Source organism: Bufo bufo, chromosome 4 (genome assembly GCF_905171765.1).
Source record: "Bufo bufo chromosome 4, aBufBuf1.1, whole genome shotgun sequence".
Lineage (NCBI taxonomy): Eukaryota > Metazoa > Chordata > Amphibia > Anura > Bufonidae > Bufo > Bufo bufo.
This window is the reverse complement of record NC_053392.1, coordinates 315,121,748-315,148,325: the sequence shown is the minus strand read 5'-3', so window position 1 is coordinate 315,148,325 and position 26,578 is coordinate 315,121,748. Positions and strand designations below refer to the sequence as shown.

Sequence of the window (26,578 nt, the reverse complement as noted above, 5' to 3'; positions counted from 1 at the left end):
TTGGGATATGAGGAGAAAGACCTGCAGGCTTCTATTGGACAATGTAGGTCATGTGATGGTGCTATAGTTGCATTTTTTGAGAATATCTCAGGAACAGTACGTGCTAGAGAGCTAAGACTGGGTCTAAAACCTCCCCGGACACCTGATGTACCTGTGTGCCAAATTTTGTGATTGTAAATGCGACGGTGCAGATTTCTTTGGCGGACATACACACATACATACACTCAGCTTTATATATTATATATACTAGCAGAAGGATCCGGCTTCTATTTTATTTAATATTTCTGTGTCTCATTAAAAGATATCAACAGTGTCCCCAACAGTGACCTCTACAGTACCCCAGCTCCTTAACAGTGAACTCCACAGCCCCTCACCCCTTAACACTGACCCCCCCACAGTGCCCCGCCTCCTTAAAATGGAACCTCCACAACAGCCCATCCCCTTAACTTTGACCTTCACAGCAGCCCGCCCCTTTAACAGTGAGTTTCATAGCACCCCACTCCCTTGACATTTACCTCCTCAGGGGCCCACCCCCTTAACACTGACCTATCCAGCACCCCGCTCCATAACACTGACCTCCATAGGGGACTATCCCCTTATCTGTGACCTCCACTGTTCCCTGCCCCCTTAACAGAGACCTCCACAGCACCTGTCCCTTTAACAGTGACTGCCACAGTACCCCGTTCCCTTAACAGTGACCTCCAAAGTACCCCGCTCCCTTAACAGTGACCTCACAGTACCCTGCTGACTTAACAGTGACCTCCACAGCAGCTGCCCATTTAATATTGGCCCCTGCCCCCGAACAGTGACCTCCACAGTGCCTTCCCCTTTAACTGTGACCTCCACAGTGCCTTCCCCTTTAACTGTGACCTCCACAGCGGCCTGCCCCCTTAACAGTAACATCCACAGTGAACGCCCCTTCAACAGTGACCTCCACAGTGCCCGCCCCTTTTAACAGTGACCTCCACAGGGGCTGCTCCTGCCCCTAGTGGCCTCTGCCCCCTTAAAAGTGACCTCTGCAGCAGCTGCCCCTTTAATAGTGGCCCCTGTCCCGTTAACAGTAACCTCCACAGCGCCCTGCCCCTTTAAGGCTAGGGCTACATGACGACATGTTTTGTGAAACATTTTGTCGTACCAATGTTGCGCAACAATTTTTATAATGATAGGCTATGGTGTCACAGTGCGACATGTTGCAACTGCGACACTACAGGTGCAAAAAATCCATCCAAGATGGATGCATGTAGCAGAGTAGTTGCGCTGTATGTGTCGTGCGACTTATTGTCACCGTGTAGCCCTAGCCTAAAGCTGACCTACAGCAGTGAAGAAAAATGGCTGGGTTGTTATGGAAACCTGGAGTAAAACTCTGTGTGTGTGGAGACTAAAGGCCTGCGAGCTTCTATGGCAGTTGGGATATGAGTGAAAGACTTGCAGGCTTCTATCGGCTAATGCAGGCCATTTTTTGAGAATATCTCAGGAACGGTACGTGCTAGAGAGCTGAGACCTGGTCTAAAACCTTCCCGGACACCTGATGTACCTGTGTGCCAAATTTGGTAAAGATAGGTCTAGTCGTTTGGTCGCACATAAAGAACAGACAGACGGACAGAAACTAATTTTGTTTATATAAGAGACTAGCAGAAGGACCCAGCTTCGCACGGGTAAATTTCATCTATAACATTTAAAGGGAACCTGTCATGTGGATATTTGATTATAATCTAACTAATTATATACAATCATTAACTACTAAAAAGTACCTTAGATGTATTCACTTACTGGTGTAACAGATGGTTACCTCATAATATGCACACAAAGATGCCGCATGCTGATTTGAGTCCAGCGTGATGTCATTGAGTCCAGCGTATATTTAATTCAGAGCTATAGCCACTCCCCTGCCCACCTGCTACTGATTCATATGGAAAATAACTGTCATTCAGCAGCAGTTGGGCGGGGAGAGTCAGAAGCTCATGAATATTCATGACTCATCATTATCAGCTGGAGCTTTTCAATACAACATGTTGGCAGATTGACTGAGTCAATTAAAGAAAGTGACCCAGCATTTTGCTAAGAGAATCAGTCACTTATTTATGTTGTCCTTAGTTAGGACACCATAAAACTGGTGACAGGTTCCCTTTAAGCATTTGTAGGTTCCCTTTAATGTTTGTGTGTGTCGTTAAAAGATATCAACACTATTCCTCATAACAGTGACCTCTACAGAGCCCGCCCCTTTAATAGTGACCTCCACAGTGCCCGCCCTTTTAACAGTGACCTCCACAGTGCCCGCTTCTTTACCAGTGACCTCCACAGCGCCCAACGCTTTAACAGTGACCTCCACAGTGCCCGCCCCTTTAACAGTGACCTTCACAGTGCCCGCCCCTTTAACAGTGACCTTCACAGTGCCCGCCTCTTTAACAGTGACCTCCACAGTGCCCTGCCCTTTTAATGCTATGGCTATACGACGACATGTGTCGCACAACATTTTGTCTCAACAATTTTTAAAATGATAGGCTATGGTGTCGCGCTGCGACATGCTGCGACTGCAACACGACAGTCGCAAAAAATCCATCCAAGATGTAGCATGTAGCAGTTGTGCCCTATGTGTCATGCAGCCCTAGCCTAAAGCTGACCTACAGCAGTGAAGAAAAATGGCTGGGTTGTTATGAAAACCTGGAGTAAAGCTGTGTGTATGGCAGTTGAGATTTGAAGAGAAACACTTGCAGGCTTGTATTGGCTAATGCAGGTAATTTTTTGGGGAATATCTCAGGAACGGTGCCGGCTATGTGGTGCCGGCTATGTGATTCTGCTGCCGGCACCTGCCTCCTGTATTATGTGTTAAAGTCGACCTTATATGGGTCCAGAATTTAAGTATTAGGCTACACAGAGCGGGGCCAAGAGATGTCCCTGCACTTACCATTATTCCTGGGTGCCGCTCCGTTCGCCTGCTGTGCCTCATTACTGTCTCCTGCTCCATATGCTAATTACTATCGGAGCAATGGAGGGAGACATCAGCTTCTCTAGTGGGCGTTCCTTCTCCCTGGCTGTAGCGCTGTCCAATCGCAGCGCAGGGAGAAGGAACGGACAGTAGAGAAGCTGATGTCTCCTCCCCATTGCTCCGATAGTAATTAGCATATGCAGCAGGAGACAGTAATGGGGCACAGCCGGTGAACGGAGCGGCGCCCAGGAATAATATTAAGTGCAGGGACATCTCTGGGCGCCGCTCTGTGTAGCCTAATACTTAAAGTCTGGACCCATGAAAAGTCCTATCATTGGTGGCGCAGTGCGCCCGCCCCTCCTCTGCCCCTCTCTCCGTTCATTGGTGGCAGCAGCACAGGGGGTAGGGAGAGACTGCTTCCTTCTCCCCTGTGCTGCTGAGGGAACATAAGCGCGCTGACAGCAGCGAGCTCATGTTCATAGATACTAGACTGCGCAGCAGCGCAGCCCAGTATAAAAAAAATGGAAATCCCGGTATCGCATTGATACCGGGACAAAAGTATAGATTGGGTATCGAAATTTCGATACCCGCAACAACCCTATGTGTAATGTATATAAACATACAGTACCAGAAAAACGTTTGGTCAAACCTTTTCAGTCCATGGTTTTTCTTGTCTTTTTATTTTCTACATTGTAGATTCATTTGTAACACATGAAAATTATGAAGGAACACATATAGAATTAAGTAGTAAACAAAAAAAGTGTTAAACAAACCAAATATGTGTTATAATTTAGATTCTTAAAAGTAGCCCCTTTTGCTTTGATGACAGCTTTGCACACTCTGATTTATTTTAGATTTAAGGCACATCTAACCTGCCTGGCTACCACAGCATTTTTCAGCGACATGCCATCCCATCTGGTTTGTACTTAGTAAGACCTGTTGTTTTTAAATAAGACAATGACCCAAAAACACGTTTAGGCTATGAAGGGGATATCTGAATAAGAAGACGAGTGATAGAGTGCTGCTTCAGATGACACGACCTCCACAACTACTCAACCATAACTCAACTGAGATTGTTTGGGATAAGTTGAACCGCAGAGTGAAGGAAAAGCAGAAAAGTGCTAGACACCTCTGGGAACTACTTCCTGACTGCTGGTTTGGTCAACACTTTTTTGTTTCCTACTTAATTCCATATGTGATCCTTCACTGGTTTCATAACTTCAAAAAAAAAAAAAAAAACATGGAATAAAAGTTGTGTCCAAACTTTTGATTGGTACTGTACTTGCTACTTATTATACCACAAAACTTCATAAGTTTTTATCTTAATGGATGGTACAAATTTCCAGTCCGTGCCATTTATCATGCATAGGTTGATATATTATTGATGTAATTAAGAATCACCACAACAATTTCATTAATACAACATGTAGCAGGAGGGACACAACAGCAAAACTTTGACAAAATGAACAGAAAATCTATAATCTGATAAAGCTTTCAACAAAAAACATATAAACCATATGAAAGTACAGGGCAAGTTTCAGGGTAAATTTGACAAAAGTACCAACAATTTCAATAACAGTATTTTCCTGTTAACGTTAACGCCTAAATGAAAGCTGATATGCCTTTTTACGGGGGAGAGGTTCGTTAACAGGCCTTATTCTAGCCCACTGTTTATGGCAGCCTAGAATATGCACCGCACAGGTCTCCCGGTGTCCAGTGCAGTGGAGAGCAGGAGCTCAGCTCTCATATGACATCTGGGCTCCTGATCTAATTGCCTGGATTAGCAGAATCCCCCTCACAAGCTATCCAATCCCTTATATTCAACAGTGACTGCAGCATCTAAGTGTTTTAATTTGCGGATCGCCGCAAATTAGATCAAAGGGTGCTGAGGTTTTTGCATGGCCCCTAGGTCTGCCTGCAGTGTATCCCTCTGCATGGGCAGTACAGTGTATTATACAAGCAATCAGAAGATCACGTGAAGAAGTCACCTTGTGGAACTAGTAGGTTAAGGCTGACATGTCAGCCTGCATTTGTGGGAGGGGCGTAGGCGCCCTTAAAAGGAGGCATGCCCTCTCCCCATTTGCGTGCGTTTCTGGTTCCTTTTCCCGCCTGACATCACGCCCCGTCCTGCTGTACTGCTGGGTAGGTAAGTTTTGCTGAGGGTTCCCCTCCATCGCTTTCCGGTCGGCTGTTGGGGTAAGTTTCAGGCTCCGCCGCACCCCCCTCCGGCGTGTCCATAACCCCCCCTCCCCCCCCCCCCCCGGTCCGGTTCGGTTCGCTCTGCTCCGCTCCACTCACCACTCACCTCGCATCCCGGTTCGCACGCCCGGCTCGTCCTTGCTCAGGTGCCGCCCTGAAACAGATCTCGCGGGACGCCGGCAGCGCTTCCGTTGCCATGGCTACGGATCTTGCGTCCCGGCCGGTCTCTGCTGTCGGGCTCCCGTCCTGGCTCCGGCCGCCACAGCAGCTCAAACCCCCTCGTCTGGCTGGTCTTGGCGCTCTCCCCACGGGCAGGTCCGTCGAGACCCAGGGGTGCCGCTTCTTTCACACGCAGCCACTGGCCGGCGCCGGCTGCTGTTCGCCAGCAATAAAGCTATGAAAAAAAAAAAATGGTTACACACACTGGTTCCACACCATAAACCCCATCATAGGCCCTCGCCAGCTCATACACATCACAGCTGCTTGCCAGGGGCTGGCACTCCGCTGGCTCCCACGGGCCCCCCTATGTCTGGCTAAACAACAGACCAGTCAACCCTCCACACCCCACGGCAGCGGTCCCGCTACCTCGCACCTCAGCTCCCACAAACACTGTCCCATCAGTCACAGGGACATGCATTTCCCTGGTCCAGGGTCGTACTATGGCCTTAGGGGCCACCCCCCCCCCCCCCCCCCCCCCCCCGCCCCCCCTCACGCTACTGGTTATTGTTGCAGACTCTGGTTACTCTGCCGTGCTTGACATCCATCGTCTGCCAAAAGTTCTCTACAAATTCCACCCGCTGCGAACACCGCCATTCTGCTCTGCCGCATCTACGGACATTGTTCGGTAATTACTTCTTGGTTCTATGTCATACCATGCTCCACCATGTTTGGGGCCTATTTTGTGTAGAGTTTACGTATTTCTTGTCATCTCATTGCCTTTGCGCTACGGGCTTACGTTTTTCTCTCATACCATACCGGTTCCCGTTCGCGGTTCAGGCTCACGTTTCAGTTTTGTCAGAGCCGGGGTCAGGAAAAAAAAAAAAAAAAAGGGGCTTATTCTCATGTTGGCTGTCTGTTTTTCCGTTTGCAGGCTCACTTTTTGGGTTCTTTCTGTCGCCAGTTACGTTTCTGGCTCACGTTTCTGTCATAACATGTCTGCTGCCTGTTACGTTCCAGGCTTACGTTTTTCTCTGTCTAGCGTCAGTCACTTTACTGGCTCACATTTCCCGTTATTTCAGGTCTGTTGCCCGCCACGTAGGCGGGCTTACGTTTTTCCTTTTGTTCTCTTGCCGGTTCCTCTCCGGTTCACATTTCAATACATGTCCTGCTGCCTGTCACGATTCAGGCTTACGTTTTTCCAATTGTTGCCTGTTACGCTTCAGGCTTACGTATCTACTGTACCCCGTCTGTTGCCTGTCACGTCGTCAGGCGTACGTTTCTCCCATGTTTTTATTCCCCGTCACGCTGTCGGTTTTACGTTGTCCATTACCGGTTACAGGTCAGGATCATGCGGTTAATCACTATTTTTTGTCGCTATCATTGTTTTTCAGGTTCGATCGATATTATTTTCTACGGTACGACCCCAGGTTTGGTGTTTTTCCATGTGTTTACTCCTCTGTCAATGGCCACGTCCTCGTAGCGCTTACGTCTTGTTTTCACTTTCAGGTTGGTAAGGTCTTCCACAGTAGTACCCCCTTCATAGCTCTAGGCACTCGCCCGCCCCAAGTTCGCTCTTCATCACCATTCACGGCTCGGGTGTCGTTGTTCTGTCACTTGGGGTCTCCAGCTCAGATGTTAATTTTTGTTTATCACCTCACAGCCACGAAATGTCGCAGATTTCCAATATCGAGGAAGCTCTGTCCGTCCCGGAGACACCCGCATCTGAACGGCCCTGCTCCTCATCACTGAGGAGTTGGACGATCGCCAAGTTAATTGCGGAGCTTAACAGAAGAGGGATCCAACACCCCGCTTCCGCCCGGAAAGCCGAACTATTCAGGCTACTCACGGCGGAGCCAGCAGCCCAGGACTTGGAGCAAGTCTCCATGTCCACTATGCAAGTGTCTCTGACACAACTGCACGCTATGATGAACACTATTGCCTCCTCAGTCTCAGACGTGCAGTCCAGACTCCTGGCAGTTGAGTCTCACCAGGGACTGTCATCCGAGCGGGTCGCCTCTCCATTGCCGGTGGCCCCCGTGGCAGGGTTGGTTCCCCCAGGTAGAGTTCTTTGCGCACCCGAGGTAGCTCCGGCCCATTTCATCCCCAGCAACATCAAGAAGGACATTTTAGAGGGCAAGGACGTCAACCTGGCGTCTATTTTGATAGCAACCCATGACACAGTGGAGAGCAAGACCATTGCTTGCGGCGACATGTCCATCGTCCTCAAAGCGAGGGACCCCCGCCTCAACAGGAAGCTAACCCCCATGGAGTTTGTCCTGGCGTTTAGCTTATACAGAGATGTCATCTGCTCCGTCCACCCTGAGAGGCGGGAAGAGTTGGACACTTACTTATACAGGGTCACGGAGTTGGGCCACAAGTACGGTGGGCAGGCTTTTTACGATTACCATCGTTCGTTCTCAGCTAAAGCCGCCGCCTCGCTGTTCCAATTCCAGCACCTCACGAACTGGGCGGTAATGGACATGGAACTCTTTTGCCGTCATTTCGCGTGCCTCAGGGCACCGGCATGTACGTCATGCCAGTCCATTACTCGTTGGACTGGTGCCCCAACTCAGGTCCCTCCACATCCCAGGGCAGATCCCTCCGTAGCAGCTCCGGGCCCCTCCCACGTCCTGGCGCCACCACGGATAAGTTAGGCCGGCCAATAGTTTTTCTGGGCAACAACCAGGTTTGCAATAATTTTAATCAGGAGGCTTGTTATTACAACAAGTGCAGGGCTCTCCACGTCTGCACAGGCTGTTTCAGGGCTCACCCGCAGACGGCGTGTCCTCAAAGAACAAGGCCATCCTGACTAAGCGGGGTCAACGTGGTCTTGTTAGAGTCCCTTTTGCGCGAGCACCATAGGCCGCATTGGGTGCAGTTCCTGGTCTCCGGGTTCACCACAGGGTTCCACACGGGGCTAGTAGCTCTCCCACAAACTTCCTGGGAAGGGCCCAATCTACTGTCAGCGAGCAGGGACCCTGAGCAGGTGGGGGCTCTGATCAAATCAGAGTTGGAGAAGGGGTTTCTCATCGGCCCCTTCCCCTTCATTCCATTCGACCTCTGGAGGATCAACCCTATCGGTATTGTGACCAAGCAGTTCACAAATAAAGCACGTTTAATCTATGACTTGTCGGCGCCTCACGGCTCCAGTGTACCCAGTCTCAACTCCTTAGTGCCTTCTGAGGAGTTCTCCATGAGCTACGCCACCATAGACGAAGCCATACAGCTGATCCTCCAGGTAGGTCGGGGGGCGTGGTTGGCAAAGGCAGATATCGCCCATTCATCCACGGCTCTGGGGGTTCTACGGCATCAAGTGGCAAGATCAGTACTTCTTCGCCAATCGCCTGACGTTCGGGTCCAAGAGCAGTCCCTGGCTGTTCGACCAGTTCGCTCAGGCATTGCATTGGATCCTGGTCAACCACTGTGATTGCCCTATGACCATCCACTACTTGGATGATTTTCTCATCATTGAAAGCCCAGACCGCCAGCCTTGCAAACTCCAGGCTCTGCTACACATGTTCGGCCGACTTAATGTTCCGGTGGCAGCTGCAAAAACCGAAGGACCCGCCACGGTAATCACCTTCCTAGGCATAACGCTAGATACAGGGAAGATGGAGGCCAGGCTTCCAGCCGAGAAATTGGCAAAGATCAAGACAGCCATTTCAACCGCGGCTGGCTGCAGGACCTGCACCAAGGTCGAGTTGCAGTCCCTTTTAGGCATGCTCAACTTTGCCACCAAAGTCATGCCCCAGGGCAGGGCCTTCATGTCCAGGCTTCTCCAATTGCTCCCCTCAGCCCCAGAGCAGGACAGCCTCGTCACCTTAGACGCACAAGCCATGGCCGACTTGTCCATGTGGGAGAACTTCCTGGCCTCTTGGAACGGAGTCTCGTTGTTTGTTCCTCGGCTAGGGCCAGAGTCCACCTTGATTTTCTCGGACGCCGCCGCCTCTGGGGGGTTCGCGGCGATCTGTGGGAACCAATGGTTCGCGGGCCCTTGGCCACCCGAGGTATCAACAGCCAGAGGCGCTTTGCAGTCATCCCCTTTGCTGGAATTCTACCCAGTGGTAGCGGCTGCCCAGGTCTGGGGCGGCCAGTGGGCCAACTCTTCGGTGGCGTTCATCACTGATAATCAAACAGTGGTGGACATCATCACCAGGGGCAGGTCTCAGTCGCCCCAGATCATGTCATTTGTCCGCAGGCTGGTCTGGCTCTCGCTGGTGCACAATTTCCACGTAACATGCAAGCACATCCAGGGGGTTCACAATGTGGCCGCAGATGCCCTATCTCGTTTTAATTACGAAACTTTCTTCCAGGTCATGCCAGCGGCAGACCGTGTGGGGCTTCCTCCTCCGATGTACCAGTTGCTAGTGTTGGATTAAACCTTTTCATTAATTCAGCAAAAACATTGATGCAGAAGTCTTTGTCTCACAACACTGCCAGGAACTACAGGACCGCCTGGAACACCTTCAACAGGTTAAGGGGCCTACACCCAAGTCGAGACACCAACAAAACCACATACATCACAGCTTTCATAGCCTTCTGTCATTTCGATCTCAAGCTGTCCTTCAGCACCATCAAAGTGTATTTGGCCGGAGTCCAACATTTTTTCATGTTGGAAGACCCCGAAAGCAGGTCGGTCTTTCTATCCCAAGCAGTCAGGGCAACCCTTAGGGGGGTTCAGAAAAGTAGTATCACAGCCACCCCGAGCAGGCAGCCCGTATCGGGGGAACTTTTTAGGAAACTTTCAACCTCCCTAGATAGTCTTCCTTTTGGGCTCCTTCCCAGCATAGTCATCAAGGCTGCCATGTACCTTAGTTTCTACGGGTTCTTAAGACCCGGCGAAGTCACCCGCACTTCAGCTAGGTCCAAGGGTCTCACCAGGGGTCAACTAGTCTGGCACCACGACCATTTCTCCATGCACCTCCTTACTTCCAAAACCTCGCAGGTAGGTCCACCAGTGGAGGTGGATTTCTTCCCTTCTGCCAACACATGGTGCCCGGTCCAGGTACTCAAGAGTCTGCTGTCGGCTCTGGGGGACTCCGCCCCTGACCAACCATTGCTCCCGTTTCAGGCCACAGCCCTCACCGCTTCGCAATTCATTTCACACGTCCGCACTCTGGCTATGGGTTGGGGTTTCGACCCCAAGGCCATTTCAGGGCACTCATTCCGCATTGGTGCCGCATCCGCAGCGTCAGAACACAACGTCCCCGGCCACATCATCCGAAAAATGGGTCGCTGGCGCTCCTCATGTTTCACACGATACATACCTAACCCCCAGGTCGAGATATCCCAGGCTTTCCACAAGTTGGTTTTGTAAATCGGTTCACTGCCCAATAAAGGTTTTTCCTCCCTACCTGTTTGTCTTTTTGCCCCCTTTTAGGCTTACCCGCGGCATGGCTAAGGGCACATCTCCAGCCATATCAGGTAGGCATGGTGGTTTTCCTCTGTCAGGTTCGGCACGTTCAGGCACGAGCTCGGCCGTAGCCTTGACCACAAATACATAGTATACATTTCCACAATAACCCGCCCCTTTAACAGTGACCTTCCTCAGCAGCTGCCCGTTTAATAGTGACCTCCACAGTCCCGCCCTCTTAACAGTAACATTCACAGCGTCGTCCCCCCTTTAACCATGAGCTCCACAGCAGACGGCCCTTTATTTGTGACATCCACAATACCCTGTCTCTTTAACAGTGATTTTCACAATAACCCGCCCCCTAAACAGTGATTTCCACAGAGCTCCATTCCCTTAAAATGTGACCTCCACAACACCCCGTCCCCTTAACAGTGACCTCTACAGTACCCCGCCTTTAACACTGACCTCCATAGCGGACTGTGCCCTTAACTGTGACCTCCACCATTCCCTGGCCCCTTAACAGAGACCTCCACAGCTCCCACCCCTTTAACAGTGACCTCCACAGAATCCCGCCCCTTTATTAGTGATCTCCACAGTTCCCCATCTCCTTAACAGTGATTTCCACAACACCCCGCCCCCTAAACAGTGGCCTCTACAGCAATCTGCCCCTTAACACTGACCTCCATAGCGGACCTCCACAGCAGCCTGCCTCCTTAACTGTGACCTCCACAGCACTCCGCTCCCTTAATAGTGTCATCCAAAGCGCCTTGCCCTTTTACAGCTAACCTACAGCAGTGAAGAAAAATGGCTGGGTTGTTATGGAAACCTGGTGTAAACTGTGTGTATGTCAAAACTAAGGGCCTGCAAGCTTCTATTGGCTGATAAGGGTCATGTGACCGTGTGTATGCCAGTTGGGATATGAGGAGAAAGACCTGCAGGCTTCTATTGGCCAATGTAGGTCATGTGATGGTGCCATATTTGCATTTTTTGAGAAAATCTCAGGAACAGTACGTGCTAGAGAGCTAAGACTGGGTCTAAAACCTCCCCGGACACCTGATGTACCTGTGTGCCAAATTTTGTGATTGTAAATGCGACGGTGCGGATTCCTTTGGCGGACATACACACATACATACACTCAGCTTTATATATTATATATATATATATATATATATATTGTTGTGCATTTTCATACGTATACAATATTATCTAATGACATTATAATCAAAATGAATGCTCATCTCATTGTCTTTAAGAATAATATCAGCCTGAACCAAAGTTCTATTATGTGGCTGAGGAAGCCAAGATGAGTTTTTGGCAAGTTCAGTTTATATAAAAATAATTGTGAACATAAAACGGACATTGTATTTAAAAGTTATTACTAAAGATATGGAACCATCTGTAAGGAGTAAACCAACTTCCTAAGACATGTTTGTCTGGAGAGAACAAGGTTATTTCATGGATAAGCAATGACTTGATAAGGATTCATATCCTTAAAGGCACACCTGCTGTATGAGGTTCAATTTATATATTCATAATTATATTATATATATATCTGTATGGTATATTTAGTTTACAACATATGTTAATCAATAATTCATATAATGTGTTATCTATGTGTAACAATATATCGATTTATATATATGTTATACCATGTATTTATCATTTAGAAGGTATTGTAGAAGGTACAGAAAAATGTAAGTAAGTTTATGTGTCACTACCAGAGCTTTGGGACGTTCTCACAGCTCTGTTTCTCCACCCCTGTGATGATGTCACTACTAGAGCTGGGAGGAGTTCTCACTGCTCTGTTTACTTTTGGTTTCCTTCCTCCCAGCTGTTCCTCATGCGTTTGATTTCCCTCTCTTTATATCACCCCTCCTCCTATTGTAGGGCGTGGATTATAGTTCTCATTTCAGTTGTAGCTCTTGCTTTAGTATCTTCACTTGTAGCTATCAGTTCACTGGACCTGTGTTCTGCTGCAGCAAGCACTCCGGATATTACCAGCTGTCCTTGGATCCGTCTTCTCTGCGGCTGCAACACCTTCAGCTAAGTGTACAGACATTGTTGTGTACCTGATTATTTTCTGACTGGATCTGAGGTGGCCACGGTTCCCTCCATATACTGAGTAGGGCACCGGTGGCCGTGCCCCTTCCACTATTGTAGGGGTTACAGTGGTCATCAGTCTTAGGCACGTGGGCATGCCTCGTTCCGCCATTTGGATCCGGGCATGTGCTTTAGCAGCATAGGGAGAGCTTTGAGGGTCGGACAGGGGTCACCCTTTATCCTCCCTAGTTTGGGTCCGGTCAGTAGCTCTTTACTGTGTATACTATTGTTGCTCACATACAGCCGTGACATTATGTTAATTGGATTTCTGAGAAGAGTAAATGTTATTTCAAAACAATAGTTATTCCTGGATGTAGATAAGTGAAATGTACAAATTCCGATGCCAAGCATCAAAGCCGTTATATAAAATTTTCATCAAGTCAACCTATATTTCAAAAAGATAGGAGAAGACAGCCAACTCCAACAAGTCCAGGATATAGGTAACTAAAAGTGTCAGGAAAAGACCTTCCTCAATGGTTTATATTAAGAAGGTCAACGAGGTCATGTGAATGTATTATTAGATATTTAGTTTTAATGCTTAAAAGTTGTGATGTTCATCTGCAGTATCGCAGTGCCATCTGGAGGCAGATGGACAATATTATATTATTTCATTATTTGTTCTATACCATATTAGGAGTTAATATGACATCATGGTTGTTATTAGCATGCGAATACACCCACCTTACCTGATTGGGAATCCCTAATCTAAAGGGGATGATTCTTAGATAAGGGGGGGAATAATTACTCGTGTGCGGAGGAGCCATATAGATCCAAATATCCATAGATCCATTGATCCATCCATCCATCCATTCATTCAATCAAAAAGAAAACTTTACCAGAAGAAACTTGGATTATTTTTTTGGATTACTAGGAAAGTTCTTCAGAACTGGTCCCATCTGAACTCTGTCTACCTTTGACCCGGTAACGTATATTTTGTTTACTACTCGTGATATTAATAAGATATTTCTCTCGGTATATAGCCAAGGGTTCCCATACTGTGGGAATATACAGTATAGTGTTAGGCGCCTCCATAATGCTGATTATTCCCTTAGCAAAGATGCATATTGTTAATGTAAGATCTGACATTATTTGAAAAGTGCACTAAACCCTTGGAAAGTTATTTTCCATAGTCTGATTGCTGAGCTGAATATTTTATTATATTAATATCATATATTTTTGTTTGGTCATAGGAAAACAGAGTCAAGGGATAACAGTTATTTTCCTGTATATCCGTGTTTTATTCCTATAGCCTGTTTGATAACAGAAGATCCTAAGTTTCTCTTGGTATATGAGTTAAAAGTATGACACAGGTTGTCATAAATCACTAAATCATACTGTGCTGATCAGATAGGGGTGTGTTAACACCACCGTGTGGTACATTTTGGGTGTTACTTTGTAACTTCATCATTTGTTTTGCAATTGTATTGATTTTATATTCTTTGTTTTTATAATAAACGATTATATATTTTTGCATATACAATTGTCCCTTTGTTTCAATGCTTGCACAAATCAAACTAAGATACTTGATAAAAAGAACTTAAAGGCGATTATGTCCGCCTGAAGGATAATATAATTTTTATGTTTTATTTTTTTATCCTCATTTTTATATAGAAGATATATGACTCTATATATATATATATATATATATATATATATATATATACTGCTCAAAAAAATAAAGGGAACACTTAAACAACACAATGTAACTCCAAGTCAATCACACTTCTGTGAAATCAAACTGTCCACTTAGGAAGCAACACTGAGTGACAATCAATCTCACATGCTGTTGTGCAAATGGGATAGACAACAGGTGGAAATTATAGGCATTTAGCAAGACACCCCCAATAAAGGAGTGGTTCTGCAGGTGGTGATCACAGACCACTTCTCAGTTCCTATGCTTCCTGGCTGATGTTTTGGTCACTTTTGAATGCTGGCAGTGCTTTCTCTCTAGTGGTAACATGAGACGGAGTCTACAACCCACACAAGTGGCTCAGGTAGTGCAGCTTATCCAGGATGGCAAATCAATCCGAGCTGTGGCAAGAAGGTTTGCTGTGTCTGTCAGCGTAGTGTCCAGAGCATGGAGGCGCTACCAGGAGACAGGCCAGTACATCAGGAAACGCGAAGGAGGCCGTAGGAGGGCAACAACCCAGCAGCCCGACCGCTACCTCCGCCTTTGTGCAAGGAGGAACAGGAGGAGCACTGCCAGAGCCCTGCAAAATTACCTCCAGCAGGCCACAAATGTGCATGTGTCTGCTTAAACGGTCAGAAACAGACTCTATGAGGGTGATATGAGGGCCCGACGTCCACAGGTGGGGGTTTTGCTTACAGCCCAACACCGTGCAGGACGTTTGGCATTTGCCAGAGAACACCAAGATTGGCAAATTCGCCACTGGCGCCCTGTGCTCTTCACAGATGAAAGCAGGTTCACACTGAGCACATGTGACAGACGTGACAGAGTCTGGAGACGCCGTGGAGAACGTTTTGCTGCCTGCAACATCCTCCAGCATGACCGGTTTGGCATTGGGTCAGTAATGGTGTGAGGTGGCATTTCTTTGGAGGGCCGCACAGCCCTCCATGTGCTCGCCAGAGGTAGCCTGACTGCCATTAGGTACCGAGATGAGATCCTCAGACCCCTTGTGAGACCATATGCTGGTGCGGTTGGCCCTGGTTCCTCCTAATGCAAGACAACGCTAGACCTCATGTGGCTGGAGTGTGTCAGCAGTTCCTGCAAGACGAAGGCATTGATGCTATGAACTGGCCCGCCCGTTCCCCAGACCTGAATCCAATTGAGCACATCTGGGACATCATGTCTCGCTCTATCCACCAACGTCACGTTGCACCACAGACTGTCCAGGAGTTGGCAGATGCTTTAGTCCAGGTCTGGGAGGAGATCCCTCAGGAGACCGTCCGCCACCTCATCAGGAGCACAGGCGTTGTAGGGAGGTCATACAGGCACGTGGAGGCCACACACACTACTGAGCCTCATTTTGACTTGTTTTAAGGACATTACATCAAAGTTGGATCAACCTGTAGTGTGTTTTTCCACTTTAATTTTGAGTGTGACTCCAAATCCAGACCTCCATGGGTTGAAAAATTTGATTTCCATTTTTGTATCTTTGTGTGATTTTATTGTCAGCACATTCAACTATGTAAAGAACAAAGTATTTCAGAAGAATATTTAATTAATTCAGATCTAGGATGTGTTATTTTTGTGTTCCCTTTATTTTTTTGAGCAGTGTATATACTAGCAGAAGGACCCGACTTCGCATGGGTATATTTAATCTATTTTATTGAATATTTCTGTGTCTCGTTAAAAGATATCAACAGTATCCCCAACAGTGACCTCTACAGTACCCCAGCTCCTTAACAGTGAACTCCACAGCCCCTCACCCCTTAACACTGACCCCCCACAGTGCCCCGCCTCCTTAAAATGGAACCTCCACAACAGCCCATCCCTTTAACTTTGACCTTCACAGCAGCCCGCCCCTTTAACAGTGAGTTTCATAGCACCCCACTCCCTTGACATTTACCTCCTCAGGGGCCCACCCCCTTAACACTGACCTATACAGCACCCTGCTCCATAACACTGACCTCCATAGGGGACAATCCCCTTATCTGTGACCTCCACTGTTCCCTGCCCCCTTAACAGAGACCTCCACAGCACCTGTCCCTTTAACAGTGACTGCCACAGTACCCCGTTCCCTTAACAGTGACCTCCACAGTACCCTGCTGCCTTAACAGTGACCTCACAGTACCCTGCTGACTTAACAGTGACCTCCACAGCAGCTGCCCATTTAATATTGGCCCCTGCCCCTTAACAGTGATCTCCACAGTGCCTGCCCCTTTAACTGTGACCTCCACAGCGGCCTGCCCCCTTAACAGTAACATCCACAGTGAACGCCCCTTCAACAGTGACCTCCACAGTGCCCGCCCCTTTTAACAGTGACCTCCACAGCGGCTGCTCCTGCCCCTAGTGGCCTCTGCCCCCTTAAAAGTGACCTCTGCAGCAGCTGCCCCTTTAATAGTGGCCCCTGTCCCGTTAACAGTGACCTCTACAGCGCCCTGCCCCTTTAAGGCTAGGGCTACATGACGACATGTTTTGCGCGACATTTTGTCGTACCAATGTCGCGCAACAATTTTTATAATGATAGGCTATGGTGTCACACTGCGACATGCTGCAACTGCGACACGACAGGTGCAAAAAATCCATCCAAGATGGATGCATGTAGCAGAGTAGTTGAGCCGTATGTGTCGTGCGACTTATTGTCGTCGTGTAGCCCTAGCCTAAAGCTGACCTACAGCAGTGAAGAAAAATGGCTGGGTTGTTATGGAAACCTGGAGTAAAACTATGTGTGTGTGGAGACTAAGGGCCTGCGAGCTTCTATTGGCTGATAAGGGACATGTGACCGTGTCTATGGCAGTTGGGATATGAGTGAAAGACTTGCAGGCTTCTATCGGCTAATGCAGGTCATTTTTTGAGAATATCTCAGGAACGGTACGTGCTAGAGAGCTAAGACCCGGTCTAAAACCTTCCCGGACACCTGATGTACCTGTGTGCCAAATTTGGTAAAGATCGGTCTAGTCGTTTGGTCGCACATAAAGAACAGACAGACGGACAGAAACTAATTTTTTTTTATATAAGAGACTAGCAGAAGGACCCAGCTTCGCACGGGTAAATTTCATCTATAACATTTAATGTTTGTGTGTGTCGTTAAAAGATATCGACACTATACCCCATAACAGTGACCTCTACAGTGCCCGCCCCTTTAATAGTGACCTCCAAAGTGCCCACCCTTTTAACAGTGACCTCCACAGTGCCCGCTTCTTTTCCAGTGACCTCCACAGCGCCCAACGCTTTAACAGTGACCTCCACAGCGCCCGCCCCTTTAACAGTGACCTTCACAGTGCCCGCCTCTTTAACAGTGACCTCCACAGCGCCCGCCCCTTTAACAGTGACCTCTACAGTGACTGCCCCTTTAACAATGACCTCCAAAGTGCCCGCCTGTTTAACAGTGACCTCCACAGTACACGCCCCTTTAACAGTGACCTCCACAGTGCCCGCCCCTTTAACAGTGACCTCCACAGCGCCCTTCTCTTTAACAGTGACCTCCACAGCACCCGCCCCTTTAACAGTGACCTCCACAGTGCCCGCCTCTTTAACAGTGACCTCCACAGTGCCCTGCCCTTTTAATGCTATAGCTATACGACGACATGTGTCGCACAACATTTTGTCTCAACAATTTTTATAATGATAGGCTATGGTGTCGCGCTGCGGCATGCTGCGACTGAAACATGAGGAGTCGCAAAAAATCCATCCAAGATGGATGCATGTAGCAGTGTAGTTGTACCCTATGTGTCGTGCAGCCCTAGCCTAAAGCTGACCTACAGCAGTGAAGAAAAATGGCTGGGTTGTTATGAAAACCTGGAGTAAAATTGTGTGTATGGCAGTTGAGATTTAAAGAGAAACCCTTGCAGGCTTGTATTGGCTAATGCAGGTAATTTTTTGGGGAATATCTCAGGAACGGTACGTTTGGTCACGCATAAAGAACAGACAGACAGAAGTCGGGACAGACAGACAGTAACTCATTTTTATAATATAAGAGATAGCAGAAGGACCCGGCTTCGCACGGGTATATTTAATCTATTTCATTTAATATTTCTGTGTGTCGTTGAAAGATATCGTCAGTATCATCCATAACAGTGACCTCTACAGCACCCCGCCCCTTTAACAGTGATCTCCACAGTGCCCGTCCCTTTAACAGTGACCTCCACAGTGCCCACCTCTTTAACAGTGACCTCCACAGCGTCCACCCCTTTAACAGTGACATCCACAGCACCCACCCCTTTAACAGTGACCTCCTCAGCGTCTGCCCCTTTAACAGTGACCTCCACATCGCCTGCCTCTTTAAAGGGAACCTATCACCGGTTTTTAACTATAAGAATCATCGGCATCCTGAGATAGTTCTCCCCCTCCCCCCAATCATCCTACGTTTTTTTTTTTTAAACACCTCCAAGTACTTCTTTTACAGTCCACTTTCGCTTTTTTCGAGTTATGTAAATTAAATGCTTACCTCATTTCTTACCATTCCTAACCCCACCTCCCGTTACATGAGTGACCCTCCTCCCGAACTCACGTCCCAAATCCCACACATGTGCAGAACCAGTCACCTCACTCCTCATCTCACACTGATCATATAATGTATACTGCGCAGCTGCCAGACTTGGAAGAGAAGGGGTGGAGATGAGCAATCGTAGAGGGTGTGTCTTATTAGTTTGTGGGCATGGCTGCACTCCAAATGAGTCCAGCGTCACACAACGCTGGACTCATTTCTGAAGCATGGAGGAGACAGGACTCATCTAAGGTGCATTTACATATATGGCGGGAACATTTATTTTAGTTTTTTCTCTGAACTGATTGATTTTAATATCATTATTAATGTATTAAAAAGTATTTATAGAAAAGTGAGTGGATAAATAGGCTTAAAAAGTAATGATAGGTTTCCTTTAACAGTGACCTCCACAGCTCCCGCCCCTTTAACAGTGACCTCCACAGCGCCCTGCCCCTTTAATGGTAGGGCTACACGACGACATGTGTCGCGCGACATTTTGTCTGAACAATTTTCATAATGATAGTCTATGGCAGGGGTAGGCAACCTCCGGCTCCCAGCTGTTGTGAAACTACAACTCCCAGTATGCATACTTGCTCTGCTCTTCTAAGAACTCTCATAGAAATTAATGGAGCATGCTGGGAATTGTAGTTTCACAACAGCTGGGAGCCGGAGGTTGCCTACCCCTGGTCTATGGTGTCGCACTGCAACATGTGACATGCTGCGACTGCAAGTCCGTCTTTTAAGGGTGGCCTAAATGGCCACCCTACCTGCCCTGGAACTGTGACCTCCACATCACTCCGCTCCCTTAACAGTGTCATCCACAGCGCCCTGCCCCTTTAAAGTTGACCTACAGCTGTGAAGAAAAAATGGCTGGGTTGTTATGGAAACCTGGAGTAAAACTGTGTGTATGTGGAGACTAAGGGCCTGAAAGCTTCTATTGGCTGATAAGGGACATGTGACCCTGTGTATGGCAGTTGGGATATGAAGAGAAAGACTTGCAGGCTTGTATTGGCTAATGCAGGTCATATTTTGGGAATATCAAAGGAACGGTACGTCCTAGAGAGCTGAGACCCTGTCTAAAACCCTCCCGGACACCTGATGTACCTGTGTGCCAAATTTGGTGAAGATCACTCCAGTCGTTTGGTCGCGCATAAAGAACAGACAGACAGTGACAAATTTGTATAATATAAGAGATAAGAGATATAGTATCGCTGTAATTGCATTGGCCCAGAGAATAAAGTTACCATGTTATCTATGACGCACAGTAAATGTCGCAAAATTTACAACGCAAAAACTCACTTGCGATACTGCTGTTTTTTTTGCTATACCCTCCAGAAAGAGTCAATTCCCAGTCAGTTAGGTGTACCCCAAAATGGTGGCACTAAAAACTACAACTTATCCAGAAGAAAACAAGCCATCATACGGCTACATCGATGGAAAAATAAGAAGTTATAGCTGTTGGAAAGCGACAATCAAAAAACAAAAATAACTGCTTTGTTAGGGGTGGGCGATATCGGCGATATGCACGATATGAATTTGTGCAACGATACAGATTTTGTCTATATCGCATATATCGCTGGACCGCGATATGACCACGGAGCGGTAGTGAATTGAAGAAGCTTCTCACTCACCGCTCCGTGGCCACGCGATTCCGCAGCCCGCTGGCTGGCGCTGTGTGTGACGTCAGGTCCCGCCCAATGCATGCTTGGAAGAAGACGCGACACCTGCGGACTCCATCAGCCAGCTGCTGCCGAGCACCCTGCAGGAAAGGTAAGTATAATAACAGCGCTTTTTCTGGGGGGGCTGGAGGATCGGGGGGGATCTATTTGCAAACGATGGTCATGGGGCTGATCTGATGGCACTGGCTCTGGGGGACATGTCTAATGATGGCAAATGCCATGGGGCTGATGGCACTGGCTCTGGGGGACATGTATGATGATGGCAATTGGCAAATGCCATGGGGCTGATGGCACTGGCTCTGAGGGAGATGTATGATGATGATGGCAAATGCAATGGGGCTGATGGCACTGGCTCTGGGCCCCTGGGGGACATGAATGATGATGATGGCAAATGCAATGGGGCTGATGGCACTGGCTCTGAGGGACATGTATGATGATGATGATGGCAAATGCCATGGGGCTGATGGCACTGGCTCTGAGGGACATGTATGATGATGATGATGGCAAACATGCCACGGGGCTGATGGCACTGGCTCTGGGGGACATGTATGAAATGTGTGTTTTAATAACACTTAGTCTTCATCTTTACATTGTTTGCAAAAAGATCTGTTACACAATATACATATTAAACATTTCTTGAAAAGTTTTGTAATTTGTATTTTTTGTATACATACAGAAGAAAATAATATATTGCAATATATATTGCATATCGCACATGCTTCAAATTATATCATAATATAGATTTTAGGCCATATCGCCCACCCCTATTTCTTGGTTACTAAGGCCCTAAATGCATACGGGGGGGGGGGGGGGGTAAAAGTAATGCCTTTACAGAAAAGAATGCCATTTTGCATTAAAGGGGTTCTGAAATTTGTTTTAACTGATGATCACTTTACCGCTGGCCCAGTGACGTCACGACTAGTATCAACTGGCCTGGTCGCGGCTAAGCTCCGTTCACTTGAATGATCAGAGGATAGATCATCAGTTAAAACAAACTGCAGAACCCCTTTAATTTGTATTACTTTACCTATAGAGTAAATTGTCAAATTGAGGGGAGTTCATAGATTAACCAAATGAAAAATCAATCTTTACTTCCCCCATTGTGAGGATGTACATGGATGGCCACGGATATTGACTGCTATTCCACCAAGGGTTTTTAGGCTTTTAAAGCATTTACTGTTTGCTAAAATGTAACAAACACTGTGCATCATTTGATAAATTTCGAGCAAAGTACTCCAATGAAGACTGAGGAAAAACTGACTTTGAATGTTACAGTCACAATAAATTTCCCCTATTGTTCCTTGGAATCATCATATTCTGACACCCATCACTTTTTGTATATCTCTGTCAACTGAACAGTATTAGGGCTTGTTTTTTTGTGAACAGGCTGTAGTTTACATGGGCACCAATGTAGAGTATATACAACTTTTTGATAATTTTATTCCATTTATTTGGGGGCGGGGGTGACCAAAACACAGTAAAATCCATATGCGTTCACAGTGCATGATAGATATTTACGTACTTTAATAGTTCTCACATTTTTAGACATATTGATATAAATTTTAATTGTTTATTTTTAATACGTAAATTGGAAAAGGGGGTGATTTGAATGTTTACATTTTTTTTTTTGCTTTTTTATAAATTTCGCTTACACCATAGACTGCTATAATATACTCCTGCAATTTATGGAATTTTTCCTAGCTTTGTGTTAAGACATGCCACAGGCAGGGCTTAACGGGCAGTTTGCTTTATCAGACTTGGGAACCCTCACAAGGCTCCAGGCTGCCAGAACAACCAACCGAATACCAGTGATTTCACCGCGGGTGCTACAATTAGAGGACCACAGTATCTAAGGCAGGGTTTCTCAACTACGGTCCTTGGGACCCACCTACCGGTCAGGATTTGAGAATATCTGTGATAAGTCCTGATGCATGGGCACTAATTATATCATCTGCTCAATACTAAGGAAATCCTGAAAACATGACTGGTAGGTGGGTTCCGAGGACCGGAGTTGAGAAACCCTCATCTAGGGGGTTATATGACTGGGAAAAACTGTCACCTGCAATCCCGATCAGCCAGGACCTGCAACGTATAGAGCACACTGAGCTTATTACTCTGCTCCATACAATCACTGCGCACCAACAACGGACAGTTACTTTGTGGTGTGTGTAAAGGTTAAAGAAGCACTCCAGCAATTGTTTTGCTATAAAATGCTAATAAACTACCAGCATTATAGCAGTCTTTGTTTCATTCCCACTCAGTAGCATCCTTACATTATTAACCATTTCATCATGAGTTCCTGGGTAAGTGATCCTCAGTCTAAACACCTGTCCTGACTTCCCTAGAGCTATAGGATTACATCACCTATCATATCCCTTCTTGAAGTTCTACTGTGTAAGTCCACTATGCAGAGAGGACTGCCTTATCTAAGGGACTAGTAGGTGATTCCCTAGAATCTGCAATTACAAAACTCCCTTGACTCACACTGCCTGTCTATACTATATCTGTCAGTGCAGTGCACAGTATCTTCAGCATATTCTAAAAGATGCAGCTTCACACTGCTCTTCCCTATTTCCTGCCTATAAGAGTTCACAAGATGAAATCTATCACAAGCAGGAGGCGAGGAAGACAGGCTGAAGCTTCAGTAAGGAATACATATAAATTCTGAAGTGTAAGTTAGGGGGTAAAAATTCTGTGTTAGAATTAAAGGAGCCATATCAGAGGGAGAGAAGAAACTCAGACAAATGATAATCTATAAATGGCTAAAACAGATATACACAAGACATACATAACAGTCTCCACATTATTCTTTGCTATGCTGCACTATATTCTGTAGCCAATACACATTGACTGTTGGACTGTTTCCTTAAATAAAATGAAACGCTTATAAAATTTAAACACAAATATTACAATTTCGGAAACAATATTCTGTATATTAATTATATTGCGAAACAGAAGGAAATATATATAAGTGACACATTTGCTTGCCTTATAGAACACTGGAAAATACTGTATTTGAAACATTTGGATTGGACATGTGATTGCTACAGATGTAGTAGAGATAACACGCTCTATAAGACGTGTTATCTAAACTAAGCAAACACCTTCAATTTCTTTTCAAAGGCTTTTGTTTCAAGAGAACGCAATGAGTTAAGAAGAGTTTGTGTGTTAACCCTGCTACATCTGTATTTGTGTGTACATGCTTGTGACAGGGGGATTCTCCCTTAAAAATTTTAGGTTATTGAATGTGAAGGCAAAATCAAGGTACTGTACAATCAAAGAAGTTCTGCATTTCAAAAAAATAAAACATAAAAGTTACACCATGCTAAAAAAAAATAAAATGATTTGATTCATATTTGATTAAGATTCAATTAATAAACACTTGATTACTATTTAAGAAAATTGATTCTTTTTGACAGTAAAATCTAAATATGCCACGTGCCTCAGACTGAAACACCCCAGTGCGAAACACACCAATTCACAGTACCAGTCACAATCTAATATTCCAATGCAGAAATAATTGACGTTATTCACACAGAGCACAATGGAGACTTTATTTTCAAGCCAAATTAGATGTATCAAGAGAAATCATTGAAAAACACAGAACGGTAACTTCCCTCCGGACCCTGGGACTTTCTAAGACTTCGTTGTACTCTTTCTTTTATTACTTTGTAGTTGATTAAAATGCAGGCGTAAAATGATTTTTCAGCACCTGTTTCGAGGGACAGCAGACCACCATAAAAGAGTGTTATCTCAGAGCCCATCCCCAATGGAACAGGCTACCGAAGGGATAGACATGTGCCATAATATAGCTAATATCTAACATAGAGCAGACACAGTAAAGAGAGTCTGTATTCACACGACTTCATTGAATAGCATAAAATGATCAATTCAATCAGTACCAATGGGGACAGTAGTGATAATAAACACCACAAAGGAGTCATTGACACAAGGTCTAGCTTAAAGGAAAAGATATAAAATGGGCTATGGTTGACCTATTCCCCACTTGGGCTGCACTAGGGCAGCCTCCTACTACAGACAAGGGGCTCTACAGGGACATAACCTAGAAGTTTGGGATATAACGCATGTCCTGTAGGTCGCTTTGCTGCGTCTTATAGTCCAGACTCGCCCACACAGATGGAAATACAACCTAAGCTGTGACTTGCATCAAAGTGTGCTGTGCATATAAAAACAGGATCTGCTCATGGCCAGCACTCCCTTTACATGGAGGTGTCATTTTATTTCTGGAAAAAGGTACATATCCAATGAATGAAATTAACAGAATATTCTTACTATTAATATTTCCTCCTACTACTAGTTGCATGTACTACAGTACATGGGGTGGGGGAGGGTAACAGCTCTTAGGGTCAGCCTGGTGCCACACATTAAGTCATCTTAATTTCTAGGCAGGTCATGTTACCTTTCATATCCCCTTGCCCCTTTTTTAAATAATATGTAAATTAATCACAGCTTGGCATACAACTCCTTTGCGTAAAATATACAATAAAACACACACATATAAATATTTATATATAATAAAAAGTAAACAAATTATAAAAGGCAGAAAACATGGAGAGAGAAGTATTTGGTGTCAACCATGACCACTGCAGAGGTGAGGGACACATCCTTGGGTAGATGTTCCTGCTCTGGGGTCCTTTGCCTCTGAAGGTCTAGGAATATGAAGACACATGAGATCAGGTCCAGCTATGAAGAGGACATCTCATGGACCAGACACATGTCCAAAAACTAAAATGCAATACTCCAAGTCCAAACCTCTACATTGGAGGACCAGCACCTCCATTCACAGAACCCCACATAGAAACAGGTAGGTCCATCCTTTCTGACAGGTCATTGCCAACTGCCTTTGCAGAGGTGGCTTCCATGGTCTACATGCATGAGGGTACTGCTGGTTACACTACCCATGACAAAAAGCCTTGCCAGGAGCATACACCACCCATCCAAACCATGAGCCAACAGTATTGTGCCGGTTCTTATCACCCCTAGTAGGGCTAGGTCCCACCATGACTGACACAGAGGTGGCATTGCAGCCCTTGGTCTATACATAGACATGCACCTGACATTGAGGAGTAGCAGAAGACTGGCGAGGGCTTACCACTGAGGAGAGCTGCTGCCCGGTGTCTCCTTCTACATGCGCTGCACGGCATCAACGGGCTCCCAGCTCCCAGAGGTCGGCGCTGCCTCCATCTCTCATCCCTCATCCAGAAACCGTGAGAATGCAGCCAGGTCTGAACCGAACAGATAGGACTGGGGGACCTGGAGGAGGGAGGAAGGTGCGGGGGCGCGCGCTGAGACAGAGCGGGCAATGTGGGCGCGCATCCCCCCAACAGGAGCACTCGGGGACGCACGCGTCGTGGAACTCCAGGCTGAGGGACCTCACCACCGAGAGCCCTGTGTGCCAGCCTGCCAGTCATATGTAGGCTTTGTGTCAGTGCCAACCTGCTCCTTGCGTGTACAGTGCTACTCTGCCAGTCAGATATATGGCAACTATGAAGGTGCCAACCGTATCGCCAGTGTCTTATAATAATGACAGTGTACAGTATTTGTGAAAGGGTGCCCAACCTGCCAGTCTGATAAATCCTGTTTATGTACAGATGCCCGATCTAGGGGTATATGTAAAAGATTGTCATGCCTGCCATGCCAGTCTCATGTGCAGTCAAATATGCAGTGTCTGTGTTATGGTAACCTGAGTGCCAATCACATATAATCTGCCTGTTAGGTCAGTGAGGTGTTATGGTAACCTGCCATCAGTCAGATGTACAGTGATATATTAGGGTATCCTGCTATCAGTCAGATGTACAGTGATATATTAGGGTACCCTGCCATCAGTCAGATGTACAGTGAGGTGTTAGGGTACCCTGCCATCAGTCAGATGTACAGTGATATATTATGGTACCCTGCCATCAGTCAGATGTACAGTGATATATTAGGGTATCCTGCCATCAGTCAGATGTACAGTGATATATTATGGTACCATGCCATCAGTCAGATGTACAGTGATATATTATGGTACCATGCCATCAGTCAGATGTAC

General features: G+C 46.5%; 1 protein-coding gene across 3 annotated transcripts in view; it reads right to left on the bottom strand.

The window, feature by feature from the left end:
* The window catches only part of FUT9 (fucosyltransferase 9), a 208,763-nt gene extending 182,909 nt beyond the window's left edge, over positions 1-25,854 (bottom strand). For all 3 annotated transcript variants that reach the window (XM_040428779.1, XM_040428778.1, XM_040428777.1), the window contains exon 1: positions 25,640-25,854. Coding sequence is in view for 1 of the 3 variants with exons in the window: in XM_040428777.1 (XP_040284711.1) it covers positions 25,640-25,745 (106 nt within the window). In the remaining 2 variants the exon portion in view is untranslated. The remainder of the gene's footprint in view (positions 1-25,639) is intronic.
* Between the last annotated feature and the right edge of the window lie 724 nt (positions 25,855-26,578).